This window comes from Rhincodon typus, chromosome 13 (assembly GCF_021869965.1).
Source record: "Rhincodon typus isolate 14 chromosome 13, sRhiTyp1.1, whole genome shotgun sequence".
Classification (NCBI taxonomy): Eukaryota; Metazoa; Chordata; class Chondrichthyes; order Orectolobiformes; family Rhincodontidae; genus Rhincodon; species Rhincodon typus.
The window spans coordinates 44,794,497-44,819,814 of NC_063344.1; the positions used below are offsets into that span (position 1 = coordinate 44,794,497).

Below are 25,318 nucleotides of genomic sequence, written 5' to 3' on the forward strand. Positions count from 1 at the left end.
TATTATTATTGTCTCCAAGTCTAAGAGTCAGTCACAATGTTCATTGAGGCAACAACATAATTTGGTTGTCCACATTGTCTTAATGTCAGATGCCTGCCATGTTGCTTGAGGTTTAGGGTGGACCCTTTAAAAATATCTGAAATGCAGAAATTCCCTGAGAGGCTGTCTAATACATTGGATAATTGACAGTTTTGAAGGCATTGAAGTCCTCCACCTGGGGGACCTGCTTCTCTTAGCATTTTCTAAAAAAAGCTTTTAAAATTGTAGTAGTACTGATTTACTAGAAAAGGCACAGTCAGCAGGAAGCTGCTTTTATTTTATCTGATCTGAGGCCATAAGATCTCATTGAGTCTGGAATCACTCGTTGAAGGTTCCAAGAATGCTTTCATTTAATTGTATATACCTATTCAAATGTGGCCAGAGGATTTCTGACAATTACTTTTCTTCCCAGCTCCACAACAACACCTCAGCTAGCCCTAAAGATCTATCCATTATCCAACCTGTTCCTCATCTACATATGACCCAGATGACTTGACTCTGATACATAAAATCAACTTCTCCATGCATATCAAGTCATCCAATGTTATAACTGTACTACTTCTTTTGACTTGGCTCCTTTCTCCATACTGCCCAGCATTTAAAGCAACAATGAATGTGCAATCACCTCCAATGTCAGGTTTTTGTATTCTCCAGGACAATGAATTTTGAGGCTTGGGTTTGTTAAAATGGATTGTGCATGCTGAGTGCCATAATAAAGCAATTTCCCATTATTCATCTGGTTCATTGCAATTGGTTAGTGATTGCCAGTTGCAACAGATAAAGTCATTCTGTTAGACAGTGAACTTTGCTAATGAAGCATGCATAATCTATTCTTGTGTGAACTCTTACCAGCAGAATGAAAATTTTAATGTTGTGAAAGGCAGCTTTGATCAGCTGCTTCAACCCTTACTTCACAATCATTTAAAGTGAATTTCCAAATGTTTGAACTGACTTTACAGAGATCAAGAAAATTCTACTCATCTAGAGTCAAAGCTTTGCTATTTTCTGGCTAATGACTTTTACTGAGACATTAACCCTACTTTAAAAAGTATGCTAATGTCCCCTCTGCAATAGTCAGCAAAGGAGTTTGATATGAATACATTGATTAATTAATCTGGTAATATTGCATTGATTCATGTTCCTTAAAAGTCAGTTAGTGAAATAAAGCCTAGGTCATAACATGGACATGGATGTAAAGGAAGTACATGACAAACCATCGGTACATCACCCTAGTCTGTAAATGCATGAGGCCCAATTCTCATGTACAGGCACTGGCATGGGCTTCTACTCAAAGTTTGCATGTATTACAACAGTTTAAAGTCAAATAAATATGTACTGTAATCCTTCCCAGGTCAATAAATCTTTGACAGGTGCAATGTCCAGAATTGAAAGCTATAATCCAGATAATAATATAAAATGACTCCTCATTTTTTTTAATTTAAACCTTTTGAGATGAATAGCAACATGCCTTTCATCTCTTTGGTTACCTTTTGTACCTTTTCTCTAACCATTGGTGACTTATGTACATGATCATGATTTTACAACAAGGTGGGAGGAAGAATTAGTTTCCCTCTTTTTAATCTCTCTCGGTAAGTGACAACAAAACATTTTTTTTAAGTGTTTAGCTATCATGCTTCGATTAAGATACAATTAACTAGGTTAAAATGAAGGAGCCAAATTTTAAGGTTTCCTTGAATGAAAGAAAAAGAAATGTTGTTGAATTCTAACTCCAAGTAATACTAGACATGACATCAAACATAGATAATAACTTTTAAAAGGAGAAGGTGTTTCATGTGTACAGGAAGAATAGATTACACATTTTTTAAGAAAGACCCTATGAGTCTTGGAGATGTTAGGTTTTATACCTGAAACCAGTTGTCTGACTGTTGACTCGTATTTTGCAGCAGTGGTGAAATTTATAGTGCTTGACTTCTTGGTGAATGAATGTCATGGCAAGTTGCTTATTTATCAGGGGCTGTTCTGAAGTTAAGAAAGATGGAGGAGAGAGACTTCTAGCTTCATGTTGTTATTAATTCATTTTTTTATTCTGCTCTACCAAGCAAGCTACTGATATTAGGTCAACTTTCATGTTCTTGAGTACAGCTCTGTTGTCTTTCCAAGCAAAATGCTCCACCATCAAACTTTATCTCCCAATATGCAAACTTATCATGCAAGTGTTATTTGACAAAAGGTGCAAATATTTTGATGTTGACTTCATTGGCTGATTTCACTATCTTTGGATGAGATAGTAATTTCGGCAAAGTCAGAATTTGTATACCGACATGGTTTCACAATGTGTGGTCTGGTGAGTACAGCAGCTATTTTTGGTCAGTTTTCGTCCTTTTTAAAGTTCACTTTAATCCACGAAATTCTTGGATATTATAATTAAGTGACAGAATTTGAATATTGATAGTTCTTGTTTACCATTGTTGTAACAGTGCCTAAATCTTCTTGATCCTCCATATCTGCCAATCCCACATAATAGGGGAAATACTTAGGTTTAATTTTTTGAATGGTTTAGATCTATTAGGCTGAAATGCCTTTCTCATCTATTGTTATCTTGTCTTCTGTGCAACAAGTACTTTTTTTGTCACTATGCCATACACCAATACAATCTTTATCAAATATTACCAATGTGTTATTCTGTTAATACAAACTAGACAATAAAACAGAAGGCAAACTTCTGCAGATGCTGAAATCTGTAAAGATAAAGGAAGCACTCAGTCAATTAAGCAGAATCTACAAGAAAAAAGAAGTTAGGGTTAAAAATGTATCAGAAAATAACTAATATGGTGGCAAGACTGTCTTTGACAGGTAAAAAATTAGCTGTGCAGAACTACCTGGTGCCCAGACTCTATGTTAGCAGTTTATCGCTGCAGTTCTTGCAATTGACATACAGCATTTAGATGTATGAATTTATATTGTGGATGTTTTAATTAGGAAAAATAAATACAAATGTAACAAAATACCTTCTCATGATAATGGTAAATGTGGCGTATTGATTTCATTGTCCATAATTTGTTTGTAGTATCCGAGACTAAAAAAATCACTAAATATAATGTTGAAAAGGGAAGATATTGACCTAAAATGGCTGCTATTATAAGTTGACAAGCAGAGGCAACACACATGGAATATATAAAACTGGCTACATTGAGACAACTATTTTAATCAGGAGGCACAAAAACTCCATGTAGTATCAAGAAATTCACATCTTTGTCTTGCATGGTGATTTGATAACTACATATTTTTGTAAAAGAAAGCTTTAACTTTTAAAAGGAGCTGGACTTAGATAAAAGAAAAACTGTTTTAGTCACTTGATTTGAGCAATGAAGTGGACAGAAAGCAACATGGACTGATAACTGTGAGAATACTGAAATCTCCTTCCTCTCTCTCTCAATCTTACTTACAATCTCAAATATTAATACTGATGGATAACAATTTGAAAAAAAGCTCAATTTCTTGGTGAATAATGCTATCTGTAGCTTCACCACTCCTGAGGAAGCAGCTAAATGATTGGTCTCAGGTTTCACTCTTGAAACTCAAGTATTTTAAAAAATTTAAACTGCAATAGTGTGTACCTTGCTGCCTGTGTAGACCTCTCTCCCTTTTCTTTTTGTGGTGTGATGTGTGTAGATGTTTGATACTTGTTTTGTTATGATTCTCAGATTTAAAAGGGAATAGAATTCCACACTCACTCAAGAAAGTGTCAGAATTGACTCCCCATCATTTTTGATCTGGCTAGTTATGTTTAATTGAAATGTGATACCTATGTGCCAAAAAGAGAACTAAGAATATTTCTTGTGATGGACTGAGAGGGGTTTAAAAAGAATGGAGCTGATAATCTCTTTTCACCTGGTTGTAACAATACATAAAAGCTGGGGTAGAAATGAAAGGTTATGTTAATACTATTGCATTATAAAGGAACCATATTACTTGGTTGTGCTTATTGGAATACTGGCATAAATCTCTATATCTTTTTGGGTCATTTATAAACATGCAATCCAATTAATGAACTATATATAAACTCAATATAGCCGTAATTTGCTGCTACACTATATGATATAAATGTGAACATTTAGAACAATCTCTGAAAGTAATGACAAATGATAGCTGATAAACATAGATTTAGCTCATACTCTTTAGAATTCATACATTAATTAATTGCTTCATAATGCTGGTAATCTGCTCCCTCATAAATTACATTGGAAATTTGAGCAGACAGACTGCCCCAATGACATTAAGCATAAATTCACCTCATGGTAGGATGAAGCTGTAAAAGCAGGAAAGTTTCAAGTTGTGTCAGTGCTGAGTTAATCAATTGATGGTGGTCAGTCAAGTGTAAATTACACAAGATTCTTTGTGCGAAAGAGGAACTGAGACAAATTTCCAAAGCCCAATCAGTATCCAATGGCAACTACACATGCAACACTTTTTTGTGCGGTTGATTTGGGGCTAATGCCCAATGCACCAACTCCTTTTGGGCCTATTACCAAATGTTTCATTTTATAACTTAATGTTTCAATTTAAACAGTTAAATGCTCAGTTTGTTCATATCCAATGTCTTCAGAAGTAGTTAATAAAAAAATCATTAAAGAAAATGACAGAAATAAACGTTTTCATTAATGCATTTGAGTTTTACTTTTCCCTCTCAGTTGGCTCCCAGCAGCATCCAAGAGAACAGTCTTTGTTTTCTGGAGATGCTAAAACAGTCCTAGAGGATTGACAACCCGCGTGCCAGCCAATGAGATAAATAAATCGTCCAATGATTCTTGCTGGACAGAAGTCAAGGGGTGTCAGACTGAGGAGCATGATCAAAATCTGCAGCATTTTCTTTTCTCCTTAGATTTAAATGAATCTGCACTTTGAGTCTGGATTCAAAAAATGCCATTCGGACGGGAGTTTAGTCGATGCCTTAGAACCATATTCCCATCATGAATGATGACTTTCAGGAGCAATGGAGGGAAGCCAGGAAGAAACCAAACATTCTTAGCCATCTCCGAATTAAACACGAGTAGGTGTGACTAAATGTGATTTGAGGTACATATTAACAGTGAAGCTAATGTCATGCCCTTTATAATAACACAATGTATGATTAATATTACATTATTGATCATACTATGTTGCGGCAACACGGCAAAACTGGATAGAAAATTCTTTGTTCAGTTTGATGTCTAATTCTGAAACTTTTTTTTACAGCGGCTTACGTAGTTTGTGTTCTGTGGGCATTTCCTTTTATTGGGAAAAGCTGATCAAAACGGTTTTACTTCAGAAAACATCATTTTATGCAAGCTGAACAGGACAAATGCGGCTGTGATTTATTGAACCTGAATTGGAAGCATGGTGAGATCGGTTACATGGGGATTTAAACAACAGACCGCGTCTTAATTAAACCCAAAGCAAATAAACTATCACCTCGTGATGTAAAACGGGCCACGAGCCTCTAGTGACCGTTCAGTGGGAAAGCCCCTTCAGATTTAGTTGTAAAACATCTGTACAGAAAGTTAACGATCCCTCAATCGATTTCTCATCACTTTCCGCGCTTCACGGATACAAGTGATGATCTCTTATTTTTAAAACATCACCATTAAGTTTTTTTTGTGTTCGGAACTGCATCGTGTGATGTTGCAGAAATGTTAAATCATTGGATATTTCACTGCACCTTTTACACCTGTCCTTAACCAAAAAAAACACGGCATATGACTGTTTGACAGCAAAAATTTATTGGTACCTTCAACCACGAACTCTTTCCCGAGGCATTATCGATAAGTAACCAACTGGGTTTAATTCGGACACAATCCTCAACTTAAAAATAATAAAGTCCAAAAGACTCTGTTTGAAAGATTAACTAATGAAGATATCTTGACTGCGCAAATGCATAAAACAGCGCTATCTACCGTTAAAATGTGATGTATGCCGTTCCACAATTACAGGTAGCTGGATGCTGAATCGTGCGTTCCGTACTATTATTCACGACTCGCATTCTCCGTTGTTTAGTCGCCATATACAGTGAATGCGAAATCAGTAGGAGTCTTTCTGGGAAAATAAATGTACCGTTGTTAAAGTGCTATCGCTTCCGGGGACCATTAAACTAGCGACAGACCTGAAAAATCTGAGATTTGGGTTTGGATTCCTCTGATATTCAGGATAGCCCAGCCATTATCACTTCAGGGTAAAGGTTCGTAATATAACACTAAACTAACGAAACATGTAACCTGCTGAGGTTACAATGAAAGATTGTCCTCAACCTCTCCACTGTAAACCACTACCAGTTCTCTCTCTCTGTTTCTGGTGAAAGAGCGGTCCTACGGTAAGACTACAGCCACTTTAACTTTACCGAAAGATATGCTGTTATTCCGGTCACACCTTGCTGAGAAGGTCTCGTACACTCCTGAAACTCGCCAAAGCAATCCCTAAATAAAATGTTTATCGTGGATGCATGGTTCCTTTAAAAAAACGACAGAGATGGTTTGTAAACCTCTAAATGAATTAAAACTATTTTCCAAAGCGTCGGCAACTGTTTCACATTGACTATTAGTGTAGTGGGGTGTGAACCTTTATGAAACCAGTAGTAATTTCTGAATTCCCGGCTGACCGTCAGCATACCGCCTCGGGTCCTGTCTGTTTGTGATTGACTGGAAGGCTGCAGAGACCAGTAGTTAGTGAATCAGGAAGATGCCCGGATGAACTTGTGATCAATCTGAGCTGCTGCTGACTTTGTTTCCCAAGTTAGAAGTAGAGAGAGAGATTTCTGCAAAGGTGACTGCGGCCCATTCACCATGTGGATTGTTCAGACATTGCAGCTTCTGCTGCTTCTCATGTGGGACTCTACGTTTCTCCATAACCGGAGTCTGTGACATCTAACTGCGAATTCCATATTTAACACTCTATGCTTAGAACAAAGTAAGTGCTGTAGAATCTGGCATGCAAAATGACTCGCATTGTTTGAGTTCAACATAGAAGTTTCTGTTAATATTATAAATAGTTGGATAGCTATAAATCTTGGCACTTTAGCAACTCAGACATTTAAGTTGAATGTGTAGTAAGCATACCGACTTTGGTAGTTTGGCCGGAAACTATCGGTGACGAGAAGAGAAGAATTGCTTTGTCCCAAATCCAAATTACAATCTAAAATAATTGCTGTCGGATATTAATGTTAATACTTTCCTTCGAGAAGAGGGAAGAAGATAATGTGAAGTAGTCATTTGCCTGATCGCAGCCCGGTGGCCTCGACAAGCAAGGATCGGGTGGGAAAGGTGCACGTAGAAAGATAGAAAGCGAGCTATCTCTGGCGCATTTGCTTCTCTGTGTTAACATGTAAAGTACTGCTCTCTTATGCTGCTAATGTTGAACGCCATGGTAAAGGAAGTGTAATAATCTCCACGTGGCTGACAACACTGACACATTACGTGCATGTTGTGTAAGAGTTTGTTAAGCGATACAATTTTGGCATGTTTCATAACTGTAACTGACTTTGCCCCATTATTTGGTGCTTTTCCTTTTCAAGATAATTAATTCTGAATCTGACTGCACAGTGTGTACTGCTGTTTCGACCTTTATAATGTGTGCCCTTAAGTGGTTTTCTTTGGAACAGTTGCTACTTCAGCTATACAGGTAGAGAACACATTAAAAAGACGATGTGTTTTTTTTAGAAAAAGGAATGACCAGTAGTTTGACTAGGACTCTGAAGGGACTGGAACAAAAATGGAAGATGTTGGAAATACATAACACTCCAGACAGCATCTGTGAAGAGAAATCGCGGATGGCGAAATGTGATGGGTTCACATGAAGAGTTAAATACAGCCTGAGCAGATTGTATTCGGTAAGGACGGGAAAAAAATCAGAAACTATCAGATTCTGTTCCGACTCCAGTTTCAGTGCTGTTAAATTAAGATGATGATCAGTTTGGTATGAACTCGCACAGTGAGCAAAGACGCAGCAATATTTCATCCCTTGCCAAACTGAATGACTCTTGCCGACGTGTATAAATGTATAAATCGAGCAGATTGTTTCTATGTTGCATTTGGGAAAACGGTAAGGGAGGTATGGAATCTATGATGTATGTTGGTTGATCGGAATCGCTAAGCCCACCGTAACCGCTGCGCCTTCCTCTAGCAGCTCCATGAAAATAGACCCTGCTAAGTACGCCTCCTATTGGCTTTCAGGTTCTGCTGCTAATCACGTAAGCGGATAGCGCCAAGATGACAGGGGCTGGTAAAGTGATTGAAATCAAAACAGAAACACCCAGCCGGTCAGGCAGCATCTGTGCAGAGAGGAATGGAGTTGACGTTTCAGGTCGATGACTTTATATCGTGTCATTGAAGATCATACCTAGTCGGCATTGTTATATTCCTAGCTGCTTGGCTGCTAACCTTGCGAATATGAAAGTCAGTATCTGGAACAATGAAACTTGTCGACCCCGACAGAAATAAATGAGACCGTGTTGGATGGTGGAATGTAAACGCTTCTTAATGTGTTCTCTAAATGAAATGTGGGATTTTGTTTTCGCGCGTTTGGTTTATTTGTAAACCACTCGGGGATTGACGTTTTATTAAACAGCACATCTGTTGTTTATGAAATCACTACCTACTTTACATCCCTGTTTTTGAGCCAGGCTTCCACATACACACACACACACAAATGTAAATCTCCTAGTCCTGCATCGCTGCGTCCTTTCATTTGCTATTTTTTAAAATACCTTGGATTGCTTCTCAGAGGAAGCTTGTTAACCATCACCGTAGCTTGCAATGATGGTTAGAACGGTCCCTTACTACTGGGGCGTGTGTGCTGCGCAGATGTGGAGGATTATATATTTCGGCGACGTAGTTTGAGATACAAGGGGCAGGGCAAACTTATTGGGTACATCTATAAAGTGTACACGGTTTGGCTTATTATAAGGTTCCCATTGGTTAATGTTGGTGCAAGGCACTAGCACACACGATGAGTCGTGCCTGTCAATGGAGGACTGAAGAAAGGGAAACACGTTGAGAAAAGCAAATTCGGAACTTATAACCGTACAAATTTACTGTTGTCTGCACTCACCAATTGAAAGTGCCCGAACAATAACGTGAATGACTCACTGCATAAATTAGATATCTAATGCCATAAAATTAGCACCGACAACAATTGAAGGACAAACTGAGATTAAAAACAGAAGTTTGGAAGGTGGATACATTGCGTTGAAAGGTAGACAGGAGATTGAAGAAAGCCAGAGAAACAGCAAGGTGACGCCAACAGTCCGATTAAGACTATGGTGACATCGAGAAGACTGAAAAAAACCCGCAATACTGAGTTGGGTTCCAGCGTGTACATCTGATAACTGTTCATTGAAAGAACACCAATTGTCTAACTAGGCGAATGGTGAATAGATATACGTCAATGGAAACCACATTTAGCCCAATGTCCTGTTGGACTGAGATTGCGGTCAAAATGATCGATCCTAGTGGTGGGCGCACCATATTCAGACATGCATTCCCCATTCTTGCTGGTGTCAGTTCCCATAATAAATCTGACTCCTCAGTTTATGTTATAGTTAACATTTATTCAACGCGACCTGCGGCCATTACAACATTGACAACAGAATATTTCCAGGAAGCATTTGCACATCTTGCACCAAAATATACTTTCGAAACCATTGCATATCTAAGAGATACCATGTAAAAACACAAGCACCCACACAGTATATCTGGTTGCTAACTGCTTGGACGTATTCAGTTGCCCCGTCTCCCCTTGGCCCTCCCTTCCACCCAAACCATTGCTCCAAATATTGACCTTCCTAGCCCTTCCTCCCCACTGAAACAGATTCCTTGTTGTCTGCTTCAATGTTAAAACACGTTTATTTTCAATTATCAATTTTTTAAAAAGGAAACGTAATTAATTAAAATGCAAGGAATTGGGGGAAATTGTTTCCTGTTCCCCCACAGCAATTGTTCGCTGGAGTTTTCTAGAGATTAATCTTCAATGTATGAAGACCTCAGGGCAATGCTTGGAGGATTGGCAATTCTATGTGTGCCATTCTCTGTGCCAGAACCCAGAAAGCACTGTGCAGGATATCAACACTTTGTGAACCACTTGGCTGATTTAATCATGTGTTTGTCCATATTTGTGCTGTGTAACTATTATTTAAAAAGGTTGTGAATGTAGAAGAAGGGAGAGCCAATTTGCTGTTTTCAGTGGGTTTTTTTTGGGGTTGTGCTGTACATAGGCAAGTTAATTTTATCTTTATGTTTCGGACGATGCCCATTCCAGACACAGGGGCGGCACTTGAGTTCATCACATCTTATCGGATGGCTGCTGAAACTGGTCTATATGCATCTATATGCAGCTTGCTGGTGACGATTATCGTTCAGGCGATAAACCAGACTGACCGAATGTGAGGAGACTACACACCAGCACGCAACCCCCTCCACCGCCCTCCCCCCCGGCATTACAAATTGAGAATGTACCGACGACTTAGTCCTCCTCTATCTGAGGTCTTATTCGTCAAACTGGCCGAGAAATTAGGGAAAGGAGTGATAAAGCTTCACATAAGGAATGGCAGTGCACATCTCCTCCAGCTGAGACTCCGCCTCACAGTGTTTCTGTTAGCTGTGAAGGGACAACCTGTCACCTTCGCTGAAGCATGGCCCTACCGTTGGAGGTGGAGGATGAGGCCGCTGAAGTTTATTTCAGATGGCCGGTGTGTTTAACATCTGCAAGTCTGATTGCTGTCAAAACAAAGTGGAATGACACAGCGCCATCTGTGAGCACTAGCACACTCTGCTCCCTCCATCCGACATGAATGGTATTGTCCCCGAACACTTCAATCAGTCAACACAAGAATAAAACATTAAATAACTGAACGTATTTGCAAAACAAAAATAAAAGGTGTTTCACTCAAATCAGTAGACTGGAACCCTCAAATTTAAAATCGGACATCACTGAGTTTATTTTGAAGTTATGTGGCATGTCATGACTTTCCATCAGCATGCACCTTATAAAAACCGATAGAGTGCAAGTCTGAATTCCTTCGTGAGTTCCTGATTGGGTTAAGGGAATTGAATTTGCCTGCGCTCCTGCAAACGGGCGAGAAAACTCAATAGTGACTTCTAGTAGGTAGAAATGAAAGAGAGTTTTCTTTTCAAAAATATAACGGGTGATTCCCGCCGCTACAGTCACTCGTTCTTCTATACAAGTGGATTTCTTCAGTCCTTAAGTGCAAACACACGTCCGCGTGGACAGTGGGGTTGGGGGGGAAGGAGCAGAAAGGATCAGGGCTAACACGATGAGAATAACGATTTCTCGCTGATGGCTCGTTCGCACTGATTTCCCTGCCACTCTACAAAATGTCTTTTGCAGCAAAGCGGAATCTCCGCGCAGACTCCGGGGCGCTGCCCTGCTGGAAAGTAACCCATCAAACTGGGAAATTACCGAGGTCGTGAGTGAGATTTACCACCTCTCTGTAATAAACATGTTTTCCAGAACGTGCCGGGGTGGGCGGGTTCTGCCGTTTTCGGGTCCAACAGGGGGCGGGGTCGCGTTTACTTTTGCTAAATTGTTTCGCTAATGGAGATATTTAGCCCTTGAACCGAAGACATTAGCCTAGCCTGGCCACTGCTGTTCACCCGAGTTTGCCATGACACCTAATATTTACAAGCAGCCTCTACAGATTTGTGATAGCTCTTTTTTTTCAAGAAATGCCAATATATATCTTTCTTTTAAACGTCCGGAATAGCAGTAGCCTCTTGGTGAGCCCCAGTTCACTATCCTGCAGCGCACTCACACAGTTCTCGCCCGCGGTGTAAGAAGTAAATATTTGCAAAGTGCAATAGATGGTTGTGGTGTTGCAGCTGCTCGGGGCGAGCTGTGAGTGAGATAAGCGCTATGTCTAAACTGCCACACGGTCATTATAAACGGGCTTTCTCTCCCCCCAACACCCCTTAAAAAACCTGTTGGGGGGGTACGATTGAGGTCATTGTCCAACTGAAAAAAAAGCTGCATGCTAATCGGCTGGGTGAAAGCGTCAGCTGGAGCGGGTCCATTCTCGCAGTGAACGAGCTGGTTGTAGAGGTGCTGTGGCGCCCTGGCCGGTGCAATACACCCCAGAGCTGGGGCACTGACTGCAGTCATCGCCATTCCTGAACACAATCGCTTCGCAGCAAGAGACCGCCGGCGGGTTTTGCGCCAGAAAGCGATGGTTTCGAGTCAGTTTTTTCAACCTTGGTGTATCTACCCCTTTAAGGAACAGCGTGTCCCAGGGATTGCTGCTTTCCGACTAACCAATCAGGGATGGGGCATCCAGAAAGTCTTTTCAGTCCTTTCGTACAATTCGACGCATGTTAAAATAAAGTAAGTGTCTCGAAGCACGGCAAGGAGCGTGGGTGCAGAAAGTGCCGACCATCTTGATTTTGAATTGCTGGATCATATTTGCTGACCCCGGGAGTCAGTTTGTATGAACGGACCCTGTGCAGCTTCAGTGTGAGGCGGGGCTGGAGTTGGGATTAGCACTGGCGACCCGCTTCATTCAGCGCTCTCTGAATTCACAGTGGGGCGACAGCGCGGCCTCTTTAAGCCTCTCTCCGACTCTTGCCCTGTCAGGATTTGAACAGATCCTGGAGGTCAGGGGAGGGGTGGGGGGGAGGCGGTCAGAGCGAGCGAGAGAGAGATTACAAACTGCTTCTGTGACTGTAATGAACCCCAATCCCTGAACAGCAAGCGCACACGCCAAACACAAGGATAACGGGGTTTTATTTTTAGCGAAGACGACGTTGAACTGTCATCATCGTGTTTTTTTTATAAACGGTGAGTGTTTGGTGCAGGGGAAACCAAGCAACGCGCCAGTGGGAGATAAATAAATCAGATTAAAGCCGGAAGAGTGCGGTGCTGCGGGCTCCTTCTGATTGTCAGTGTGCTGTTGGAAAGCGGGGGGCGAAATCTGTTGGGAGTCAGCCTGGAACGCATTGAGTACCCCCCCCCCCAACACCCTCCCTGGGCGGACGATTCTGGATCTCATCCCCCAGTCAACGGTCTCGCTAGAAACGCCTGCATGTTAATCGTGACTGTTCCAGTCGAACAGAAAACCGCTGGTGACCCATTAAAACAGATGCTATTCCGGGCGCTGCTGACTTCTTCCCGTTCCTTTGCTCCGAACTCTTCGGGAAGGGCAAGAAAAGGACTGAGTCGATGAAAATCTCGTGAGAGAAGCCAGAAGTAAATGTTTACCACCCCCTCCAAAAAAAAATTAGTGCCAAGCGCATTCTACATTCTCACTCACCCCCCACCTGCACACACACACACAGACTCTCTCACACACACACACTCTCTTTAACACACACACACACATTCTCTCTCTCTCACACACACACACACACAGACACAGTCCTGGCTCGCTTCAGTCAGCCGCTAAGTCCTCAAAGCTCATCCCATGACGTAAAAGAAAAAATCAAGAGAGTGGTCGAGGGCAAGTGATTTTCCGATGCAACTGAACATCCCAAATGTGCTGGTGCACTGGCTGAAAGCAGCAGCCTCGAACGGTCCCTGCAGCTTGGGGGTGAGCTAGAGGCAGACTTTCCACAGCCATCATTGAAGAGGCAGAGAGACAGGAGGAGAGAGAGAGCGGGAGGGGGAGCGAGCTGCATTCTAAAGATTCACTTACATTCTTATCACGTCGGCATTTTCCTCAGACTCTTCAACAACGGGAGTGAAGGCAGCTCGAGCATATCCTCAACTCTTTTCACTTCTTGAACTAAAATCGGCTACGGACGGTAAGTAGACTGCTGTATTAGAGACTTTAGACACGGCTCCATTGTGTGAAAATATTCAGTGGCGGGGCTGCTATTGCAGTGAGGTTTCTTGAAGGCGTTGTTCCTAATAGAATAATGTTATGATTGTATCTGGTTGGTAAGACAGTAACAGATTGTTTAAATGCCTTTATTGGAATTTGCGTCTTTCCCGGTTTACCTCTGTGTTCTCCACTCCGTGTACCATATTTGATCCTCATCTCAATAGCACCGGAGGAATTTCTATTTTTGAACTTCCCTTTCCATTGTCCCGATTTTCCGCTCCTTCTCATTAACCTTTTGAGTTTATTTACCGAGCTGTCATCGCTCTCCAGCGCAGGTTAAGGTGTTTTGTTTAAAAAAATGCAAATACAAACACAAATTGTTCAAACGTATATCGTCTGAAGTGATTTTTTTTTAAAAAATACCCATTATTTTTTATCCAGGGTCACTGTCAGCGTTTCACCTTTATGTGGGGAGATTATAATAAGCAAATCCGTGATTACTTAGGGACAATGTAATGTCATAGTTATGCGCAAAGTCGGCTTTTTCTCTGATTCTATCTAATAAAACGGGCTAGTAGAGCTGGTCACCACAGCATCTAAAGATGTGCAAGATCCTTTCTAAGCCCGACCCGATTGACGGTCGTTGCCAAAGGGTCTGCAAATGTAGGCACCAGAATAACCCATCAGATAACCAGGTTTTGATTCGGTGATATTCTGCTGTGTTTGACCTCAATCCTTCCACAGTTTAAGATGGATATGTGGGAAATGTTTATATATTGCAATTTGCAAACCTCTAAATTGATAGATTCCCGCCCCGCCCCAAAGTAAATGAGTTTTCACATCAGCAATCATACGGTTGGTGTCTGTCACTCCGGGTTTAGAGTGCACATGATTGGATTAAATTGGGAGATATCAGACTGCTTTTATTCCAAGGAGAAAAATGAGGACAATACACAGATTTGGCTGTTCCCAACACACGGTGCAGCCCAGTTTTCTGCACACTCTCTGGATTGGACATCATCAAACATTCAGACGTTTTTATTCTCTCGCAGTAATTCACCAATTCCTCATTCTCTCCCCTTTTTAAAAGCAAACAAAAACTATTAAAATAAATGAGAAATACTAATCATTCCCCAGCTACTTATTGGCAGTGCAGAAATGTCATTATCTTCGTATGCGCCTGGGATGCTGTCAAATGTCTTTCATATTTCCAAGAAATTGCAATATATTCGTGCCTTTGTTTTGTGGGTATTGAAAGAGGTGTATAACATTCTTTCTTATGTAGAATACTCTGTGTGTTTGTAGAGAAATCTAGAAGGTGTCTGTATGTATGATTGGGGTATCTATATACAATTAAAGGATGGATTCAATTTGTTAGGACGCAGTGGTTTTCTCAAGGGAATTCTAAAATCTAATGCCATTTTCTACGTGTCTTCTGTGTACAGTCATTGCATCTCCAGGAGCTCCCCTACGCCTAATAGCTGCTGTACCTCTAGCTGAACAGAGGGAAAGAAAAAGGATGTTCTGGATAACCCTTTTAAGCACAATAGCTCTAGGATGGAGTACGTCGATTCCACTGATGGAGGACTCGAAAGAGTTAGATGAACCTTGCATTGATCCATGCTACTGCGAAGAAAAGGAGAGTCTTTTGCAAATACACTGTGAAAGTAAAGGTTTTACAAATATTAGTCAGATAACCGAGTCGTGGAGAAGACCGTTTAAACTTTACCTACAAAGAAACTCTATGAGGAAACTCTATTCTAACGGGTTTCTGTTTCTAACTAACGCAGTATCAATTAACCTTGGAAACAACGCACTGCAGGACATTCAGGCAGGTGCCTTTAATGGCATGAAACTTCTGAAACGCTTATATTTACACGAAAATAAACTAGAGGTTTTTCGAAATGATACATTCTTGGGTTTGGAGAGTTTGGAGTATCTGCAGGCCGACTACAACGTGCTGAAGAGGATTGATGGCGGTGCATTTAGGAACCTCAACAAACTGAAAGTGTTGATTATCAATGACAATCTGATACCCCTTCTACCGCACAATCTCTTCAGGGCAGTTTCCTTAACCCACATCGATCTGCGTGGTAATAGGTTAAAGTCATTGGCTTACGCGGGGACACTAGAATACATTGGCCGGCGCCTCATGGAGATCCAATTGGAGGAGAACCCGTGGAACTGTACATGTGACATTGTGCCATTGAAATCTTGGCTAGAAAGCATACCGTACACGGTTCTTGTCGGGGAAATTACGTGTGAAACACCATTCCATCTCCATGGCAAGGATTTGAGGGAGATCAGGAGAAGTGAATTGTGCCCGATTCATTCAAGTGTGGAGGTAGAGGTCAGCTTGGGAATCCCACAGCTTGTTTCCAGTAACGACAATGCATGGCCTACCAAACCTTCCTCTATGTCTTTATCAGTGACATACACGGCCTCTTCTGTTGAATACAAGACATCAGGTAAATTACCAAAAGCAACCAAGACTCCAAACACTTTAAAAGCACAGCCAACTCTACGCAGCGTTTATTCGGGACAAAATCAGCCTATAGTTGCAGGCTATCAGACCAGGCCACCCATCCCTATTATCTGTCCCACGGAATGTTCCTGTAGCTTACATATCAATGATTTGGGATTGACAGTACAGTGCAAAAATAAAGCGATCCAAAATATGTCTGAATTAATACCAAGGCCGCTGAACGCTAAGAAGTTGTATTTAACTGAGAATCTAATTCAGAAAATCTATAGATCAGATTTCTGGAATTTCTCCAGTTTGGATCTTTTGCATTTGGGGAGCAACAGTGTGTCATATATTCAAGATGGTGCTTTCATGAATCTTCCAAATTTAAAAACCTTGTATTTGAACAACAACGAAATCGAACGTCTCACCCCCGGCATGTTCAGAGGGCTGCACAGTTTAGAATACCTATATTTTGAATACAATATCATAAGGGAAATCCAACCAGCGTCTTTCAGCTTGATGCCCAATCTTCAGCTATTGTTCCTCAACAATAATCTTCTCCGAACTCTACCCACGGACGCTTTCACGGGCACCTCTTTGGGTAGGCTGAACCTGAGAAATAACTACTTTCTGTATCTGCCGGTGAGTGGAGTGCTCGAGCATTTGGACTCCATTGTACAGATCGATCTGAACCAGAATCCCTGGGATTGCTCGTGCGATTTGATTGCTCTCAAGCAGTGGGTGGAAAAGATCAGTACAGTTAAACTGATTGGCAACGTGCTGTGCGAGACACCGGAGTTCTTAAGCGGGGTGGACCTGAAGATGGTCGACTACGAGGTGTTATGCCCCGAACTGAAACATGTCGCTGCCTCTCCGGCCGTGCCCGGCTCCGAGGGAAATGGTAATGTGATTTCTACAACCACAGGGTTCGGCTTCTCTTCGCAAGGTGGCGCCATTCCTCTTTCAGTCCTGATCCTGAGCCTTCTGATAATTTTCATTTCAGCTGTATTTATTGCCGCGGGTCTCTTCGCTTTCGTGCTTAGGAGGCGTAAGAAATCGCCCTTCAGGAGACGGCAGGACGTAGACCTGACTGGTATGCAAATGCAGTGCAGAATCTTCGAGGAGAGAGCTGCCAACTCACCCGAGAAAGCGGCCAGCCACGTTTACGACTACATCCCCCACCCCGTCACTCAAATGTGCAACAATCCCATCTATAAACCACGTGAGGGTGAAATGGAGGAGGAATTCGCAGAGACTCAGGAAAATAATACTAATTACAAAACTCTGGAGAAAGACAAGGAATGGAAAACGTCACTGTCTAACAGCAACCTTAATACCATAGTAACGATCAATCAGACTAACGATTTTGCAAATTTTCCAGAAAATGGGGTTATTTATCCCAGTGTGTTGGACAGAGATAGAGCAGCTCACACGGTTGGCTTTGTGGACTGCCTCTATGGCACCGTGCCCAAGTTAAAAGAGCTACATGTCCACCCTCCTGGCATGCAATATCCTGACTTACAGCAAGATGCCAGGTTTAAAGAAACGATTCTTTTTGGCTCATCTGGACGGGGATATCCTGACCAAACCCAGAGCGAATACCTCGAGTTAAGGGCCAAACTTCAAACTAAGCCAGACTACCTCGAAGTACTAGAGAAGACATCATACCGATTTTAGATATCATACCAACAGAAACGAACCCCTAAACACAGCATGTTTTAGAAGGTAAAGGGAAATTATCCGCCATCCCCTCATTAGGTTGCTTTGGACGAAAGGCCATATTCAAATCATACTCAATGAAGTGCCTTTGCAGACTTTAGCCAGCAATGATATCAATCATATTTTTTTATGGTAACGAGAACTGACTGTGCCGTCTGTAGTCATATAGAGGGCTGGTTATCGACCGTCATATAAATAACCCTATTCATTACTGGCAGCGACTTTGTTCACTTTATTTGGCAGGAAGTGATGGCTCTCTCTTGCTCTCTCCCTCTCTCACCCAAATGAACGTCGAGAGCATAATCTGTGAAACATTGACTGCAGTCTTGCTGCATGTGTAAAGCTGCCGGGGTATAACTCGCTCAAATGACAAGAAGTTAACTTGGTAATTAAAGTGACTGCAACGCTCTATCGTTCAGTGTTATTTAATTTTTTTATATTATATATAAATATATATTATATTCAAGAGAGGAGTATTAAAAAAAACTCTACGACGCATCTAAGGATTTCAATTTGTGAATATGACGCCAAGATTTTATTATAAACAATGCACTTTCTTAAAAAAAGCTCGTCAATGTTCATGCTTATACCACTAACAGCTTTGTAAGAAGCACTTTTAATGTTTTCTCTCTCTCAAACACACACAAAGATTTCGAAGTGTGCATATTTATTCTGTAATTTCTGTGAACAATCATTGTAAAGGTAATAATGTTAACTCAATGTAGTGACTGCGTCTGGTAAAGCTTTCATAATAAAAAGGTGATAAACTATGCAGTGACATGTAGAGATTGTATGTGAATAGAACGACAGCAGGCGAAGGAAACACAAGATATTAATTTGCAAAATGGAAAACCCCCGATTCCAGAATCAAATCTAATATGTCTTACAACAAGTCTCTCTCGTCCACCCACTATATTTAGAAATGTTTTGCCTTAATATAATCTACCGTCTCTAAAATGGTATTAGCAGTTTCTGAGACTTCAAGCACAGTAGACAAAGTATTGCAAAGGCGATTGGACATTAACACGATGGTAATTCTGCTCAGCTATCTTTTGGTAAATTTTAGTTTCTTTTTAATTATTTTGTTTTATTCTCTAAAAATGCATCTAGTTTTGCAGCAAGTCCAGCCTATTGGGATCAAAATAGACTGCGTCATCGTCACATACAGCACAAGGAAGCCAGTAACTAAAAGGAAGCTGGATCTTAATGTAAATAACGTTATCCTTGATAAACTGTAAGTAATGTTTCTTTCAATAAATAATTCCACTGAGCAAACTGCTTGCAGCTTCAAATTTGAGGTGGTCAAATATTATTATGTCGCAACAATTCACATAAAGGACACTGCTGCAAATCACAGCAGATTTCAAGGTGCACGTGATTTTTGTTTTAGCGTTTTAAAATCTTCATTTAAAGAAATTAAGTTCCTATGTAGCAGGGACAAACTCAGCAATCCCAGGCGGTTTGGCGCTGGTGATATGTTTGAAGGGGTACCTGCAATGGGAATCACATTGCCTCATTCAATTGTTGTTCAACTGAGAGGAGGAGGAGGAGGTGGTGCTAATTCCAGCAGAGGGCACCTTATTCCAATCACAACTATTTGACGGAACGACTGCACTTCTTAACGCTAAATTCAATCGGTTTTATACTCCCAGGAGGCTCAGTCTCATTGAGAGTAAATTGCTGACGCATTTCCATTTTATCCCAACTGAGTTAAGATACAAAAGTTAAATTGTTATCGAATTCCTCTCGGATTTGAAAATCTGTTGGTTTCCAATGATCGGTTTCTGACATTGGAAGTTATGTTTTATTAATAAAGCTACCGACTATTATTTGCTTTAAATATTCCATGGCGACTGTCGGTAATCTATTTCCGACTGCTTATTACTACGTTGGCGACGGCGACTTTTACAGTGGTGGTGAAATGATCCTGTGGGCATATTGTTTCGGATCTTCAGATTGCCCTACCTTCGCTGGAGGCATCTCGTAAATTGGCAAAGATAAATCAGTTTTCAAGGAGATAGACCAATAGATTGATGACATTAATCTTCTGGTTTTATTTGCTGAATCTACGCCCTCTTACAACGGTGTACTCCTATGGCTAGCGTACAGGGTAGGTTTTAACTTTAACGGGAGGGAAATCTCTATATTTTCCCGGAGTACAGCCCCATATATTTGACGGCAAGAGCTCTCTCTTGCTGAATTAGATGTTAACTTACTGACATTAACTCGATGTGCAGTTGGTCTAAATTGGGTATTTGTTTCTGAAATGAGAAATATCTGAACTGCTGCATTCTAACCAATTACAGCCTCCGATAGAAATGATTAATGGTCTGAAACGTCCCTAGTTGAGAAGGTTAATGTTACGTACAATGTACTGATTGAGGTTCAGCTTGAATGCAGATGCGACTGTCTGAACTCCTTGCACCGAAGTGAACGGCGCGATTCCTTTGTCCATTGCAGGTTAAAGTGGTGTAAGCTTATTAACACTGCCACTACTTCTTCTTGTTGGAACTATCTGCTGTGCATCAACGTTGTACGCAGTTGGTCACAAGGAGATAGCGATGAGCTATCAGATGACGAATGTTAATCTGCATTTTTTTCCCCCAATCGAACCTTGATTAAACTCGATGCGTAAACTTGGCAAGAAAAAGGAAATGCGCTTTAGGCGGCTCAATCGCTTGCCATTCTCATTGTTATTCCTTTAGCCATTGCAACATCATCCCTTTCTATCTTTTATCTCAGAGCTCGCCTTTTATTCTTGACCTCTGACCCTTTCCCTGCTTCTACTTATTTAAAGTCTAGTACGTTTCTAACTTATCTGGTTCTGATCAAATTGACCCGAAACGTCAACTTTCCTGTCTCCGTAGTTGCTGCCTGGCCTGCTAAATATTTTCAGCAAACTTATGTTTCTATATCAGATTTTCTGCATTCCCAGTACTTTTTTTGATTTTATTGATACTCCCAATTAAAGGGAAAAAAAGTAATTGGACAGGGATATACTAGGCCAAATTTATCCCTCCACCACCACGAGAAAGAGGGCAAATGATTGCTAGAACTGTTCTCCAGGTTTATCACCAACTGCAGTTTGATGAGAAATTGACTGGACACCCTTCAAACCTTGCCATGCCCACTTGGGGAAGACATGCAGCTTGTTGGTTGCATGATAAATTCAATTTGCTATGCTAAACAGAGGAATAATGGGTTGCTAATCTTGAACTAGCTGTCACTGTTTGTTTAAAAATCCACAGTCACCAATTTAAAAACAATAAAGATTAGGTGACTATTTTTCTTTCAGACGGTCTTTGGAGCTCTCTTTCTGAAAAAGATGGTGGAAGAAATGTCTATGAATATTTTCAGGGTAGAAGTAGATAAATTCTTATTAAGCAAAGTGGTGAAAGGTTATCAAAGGTAATTGGTAATGCAGATTTGAGGCTACAATCAGAGCAACCATGATCTTATTGAGTGGCAGAGCAGGCTCATTGTCTCCTCTTACTTCTAATTCATATGTACATTTTGTGTTATTAAATATCTTTAAATGCACTTTGGAACTATGATTTTAAGCACAGAAGTAAATCACCACAGATGCTGTATATCTGAAATGAGAACAGAAACTATTAGAAATAGTCAACAGATCTGGCAGCAACTGTGGAGAGAATAAGAGAGTTAGAGAGCTAACCTTTCAGCTCCATGACTATTTTACTATCTTTGAACCTTAAACCTGATCCTCCCTGTGGTTATGGGTGATGACCTTTAGATGCAATATTGCAAGTTTCTGTTGTTGAGCAGGTTGATTTATTTGATAAGATTTGATTTAATTGTTAAAATTTTACATCTGTTGTTGACTCCTATGCAAGTTTTATAAAAGTACTGAAATAACATGCCCATAAATTGTACTTGTACTCTATTAAATTATTACCTATTTTCAAAGAATCTAATACAACTGACAGTGGCAAAAGGATTTGTAGACATTGAATTATAATTAATCAAGATAAAGGTCAATCAATCTTCATCAACATATATATTTCGATGAGCTGTTTCTCAATTGCAGATCTTTCAGAATGTTTTTTTTCAAAGTATCTGCAATTATTTAATCATATCAATTAACAAAAGCAAAATACAGTGGATGATGAAAATATGAAATAAGAACCGAAAACCCTGGAACCGTGCAGCAGGTTGGGGAGCATCAATGGACTGAAAAACAGAGTTAACATTTCAGGCCTGTAACTGATGAAACATTAATTAAATCAGAAAATTGAATTTGATTTAATTTGATCAATTATGCACAAAATCAGAACGTACAGGCTATTTGTGTGTTAGATAATTAAATTGTTATTCTACTTAAGCATTGAAATTTACAATCAAGCCATATTACTGTATTCAACAAAGCAATCAATTGTTTGGAATTAATGATGAATAATTGAAAGTTGTTAAGTATTTGCACTTTGGCTATAAGGTTAATATGATTGGGTAAAGAATCATCTCACAATCGGTCAGATGTATTCCACTAATTGATGCTAACAGAAACCTTCATTACTTAAAATAAATGAAACAAAAACATTGCTGAGTGACATTAGAAGCTTCAGATTTACAAAATACAACATGATTGCAAAGGATCTTGAAATATTCCAACTTGTAGGTGGCCATTCACTAAATTGAGCCAACATTCTGTGAAAATTACCGCATTGTAGGTTTGGACCTCTGATTGCGATTGAAAGATCAGAATGTAGAAAATTTGCATTCTCTCCTGTTTACATGCTTGTCACTCCTCATTTTCTGAAATAATTTTAGGCACAAAGGCACAATACAAGTTTTTTGTTCACAGTTTTCAAACTAATAGATTGATTATACAGATGTGACTTTTGAGTGCGGAGTCTTGTTTCAAATTTCAGCTTTGTCCATTTTGTGTTACAATAACAAGCACATAAAATCTTCTCCAACAAAAACAAGTTTGCTGGAAAAGCTCAGCAGGTCTGGAAGTATCTGCAAAGAGAAATCAGAGTTAATGTTTTGGATTTGGTGACCCTTCCTCAGAACTGAGGAATGCTAACTGTGATATTTCTTCACAGATGTTGCCAGACCTGCTGAGCTTTTCCAGCAACTTCTGTTTTTGTTTCTGACTTACAGCATCTGCAGTTCTTTTGGTTTTTGCGTAACATTTTCTGCTGTTTGTAACTTGTGGTGAGTTTTGAAATACAGGGACCAAAAGTATATTTATATAGCTTTCACGTATAGACAACCTCTGTGTAATAGATTCCTTTATTGATCATCTACAATCATTGTGTAATTCACATAATTTATTTGGATTTTGCAGCAGTAAAGGAACACCACCTTGCCTAGTATGTTGAATGAAGATGGTGATTTATTCATATAGTATTGCATCAATTGTAACTTCCAGAAAGAAATTATATATATGCTTGTAAAAGAAATAAAAAATGCAAGGCTATGGGAAGTGAATGGAGAAGTAGATTGGATATCACTTTCCAACAGCTCATGCAGTACAATTCTTCATGGAATTTATGTGTGAGATTTCCCATGCAGCTACTCTCACAGGACATGGCACAGAGTATTGTAAGTTCTGGAAATCTGAAATATTAATAGGAAAAGATTGGAACACTCAGCAGGTTAAACAGCATTGGTAGAGAAAACAAGATGGGGTCATTTTTGATGTTTATTTTAGGACATGTTATGCATACATATCGTTTGTATATGTACCTGTCATTTTCTGGATGTATTACTGAAGTGTTGCTTCAAAATTCTAGAACTCTCTCCATAACAGTACTTTGGGAATATCCAGTCTACACAGATCACAGCTGTTTAAGAAGGCACATCACCACTACCTTTTTCAGGGCAATTTAAGTATGGGCAATAGATAGAAACTGATCTGCTAGCTCTGCCCATATCCTATATATGATTAAAACTCCAGGCTTAGCATTCAGGAAATGTTCCATATAAGATTTGTGTGATTAAATATGATCACGATAATTATAAATTTGTTCTAAACATGGTGCTATTAATTGTTATTACATTTTTATTTTCATTCAAACCCAACAAGACAGGCCTCATCTTTAAGATAAAATGAACAAATACCATTTAGAGAGTGTTTGCTATTGGTCACACACATAGTGCTCTACATTAATATGAATCATCATGGCATTTAATGTCAACTGTGATTTATTTTGTTTTCTCCCCTCAAACATAACTGATCATTGGTGTTTCTGATTCCATAGTAAATATTGCTTTGCAGCTTTGTCGTCCCTATGCATTTCACACTTTGACGTATGAAAAATGTGAAATGCATTGATATTATTTAATTCTATTGATCAAAACTGCTTAAACCAGCTGGTTTTGTAGAAGCACTAATTGCTCATAGTGTGGAATGCGAGGATAATAACATACTACAAATAAACAGAGATTGAAAAATTAGTCTAAATTGACACCACTATAATTCTGCCAACTATTAGTTTAGCAGATGTTGGTTACCTACAATTTAATACCTGACTGCTGCATCTTGCCAGGTCAATGGATGTGTGAAAGTCATAATAAATAGGTTTGAACTAATTTAACATGTGCAGTCTTTCTAGACAAAAAAAAATCAGTTTAGCCACATCTTTTATCCTATAAATAAACAGTATTTATGATGTATACAATGGCAATATCTTCAAAGCTTGATCAAACTTCTTGCAGAATTGAAGTACTGGCCTTTAGGAGTTTCCAATTTAATTATAGTGAACCACCCAAAAAGTATTTATTCTACAAAATATTTCTTTGGTGCTAGAAGATGAGAGTATAATTGTGTGCTTTATATACTGTTACTACATATTTATAATCATTATCCTATTTGCTCCAAATTTAAATTATAGTACAAATAGCAACCAGGTATAAAGGTTAATCATGTGCTACTTTCAATTTGAACAATCTCTCTTAGTCATACAAATTTGACTGACTTCTTCTGCAACTAATTAGCTCATTATCTTGAGGCCAATACAGGAGGTGGCTGTGGGAGTGAGTTACACATGACAAATGCTACCACTTGAGGGAGACGCTAGTGTTTTGCTTTTTAAGGACGGTTGTTTTATGTTGTGAGTAATTAAGGGTCAAATTGAGTCACAGTTATTTAGCCATTGCAATGCAATCTCTTGGTATAAATGTTAGCTACTTTGCCTGCTGTAAAGATAATTAATGTTGTAATATGCAATATGTAGGTAGATTGCAATAAGAATTTGAAATTGGTTTATCATTTGTATTATGTATTAATTTTTCCAATGGTTAATGAATACATAATAAAATTTCAAATTATATGTATTGGTATAAAATGTTGGTAAAGGGAAAATTTA

At 39.7% G+C, this 25,318-nt stretch overlaps 1 protein-coding gene across 1 annotated transcript; it reads left to right on the forward strand.

The window, feature by feature from the left end:
- The first annotated feature begins 12,713 nt into the window (after positions 1–12,713).
- slitrk3a (SLIT and NTRK-like family, member 3a) lies at positions 12,714–18,793 on the forward strand. The gene is made up of 2 exons (XM_020527265.2): positions 12,714–13,778; positions 15,244–18,793. Exon 2 carries the CDS (start codon positions 15,318–15,320, stop codon positions 17,940–17,942), a length of 2,625 nt encoding a protein of 874 aa, XP_020382854.2. The 5' UTR covers positions 12,714–13,778; positions 15,244–15,317; the 3' UTR covers positions 17,943–18,793.
- Positions 18,794–25,318: the final 6,525 nt, after the last annotated feature.

Coding starts and splice junctions, on each gene's coding strand:
- slitrk3a (XM_020527265.2), top strand. CDS start 15,318: ATGTTCTGGATAACCCTTTTAAGCACAATAGCTCTAGGATGGAGTACG.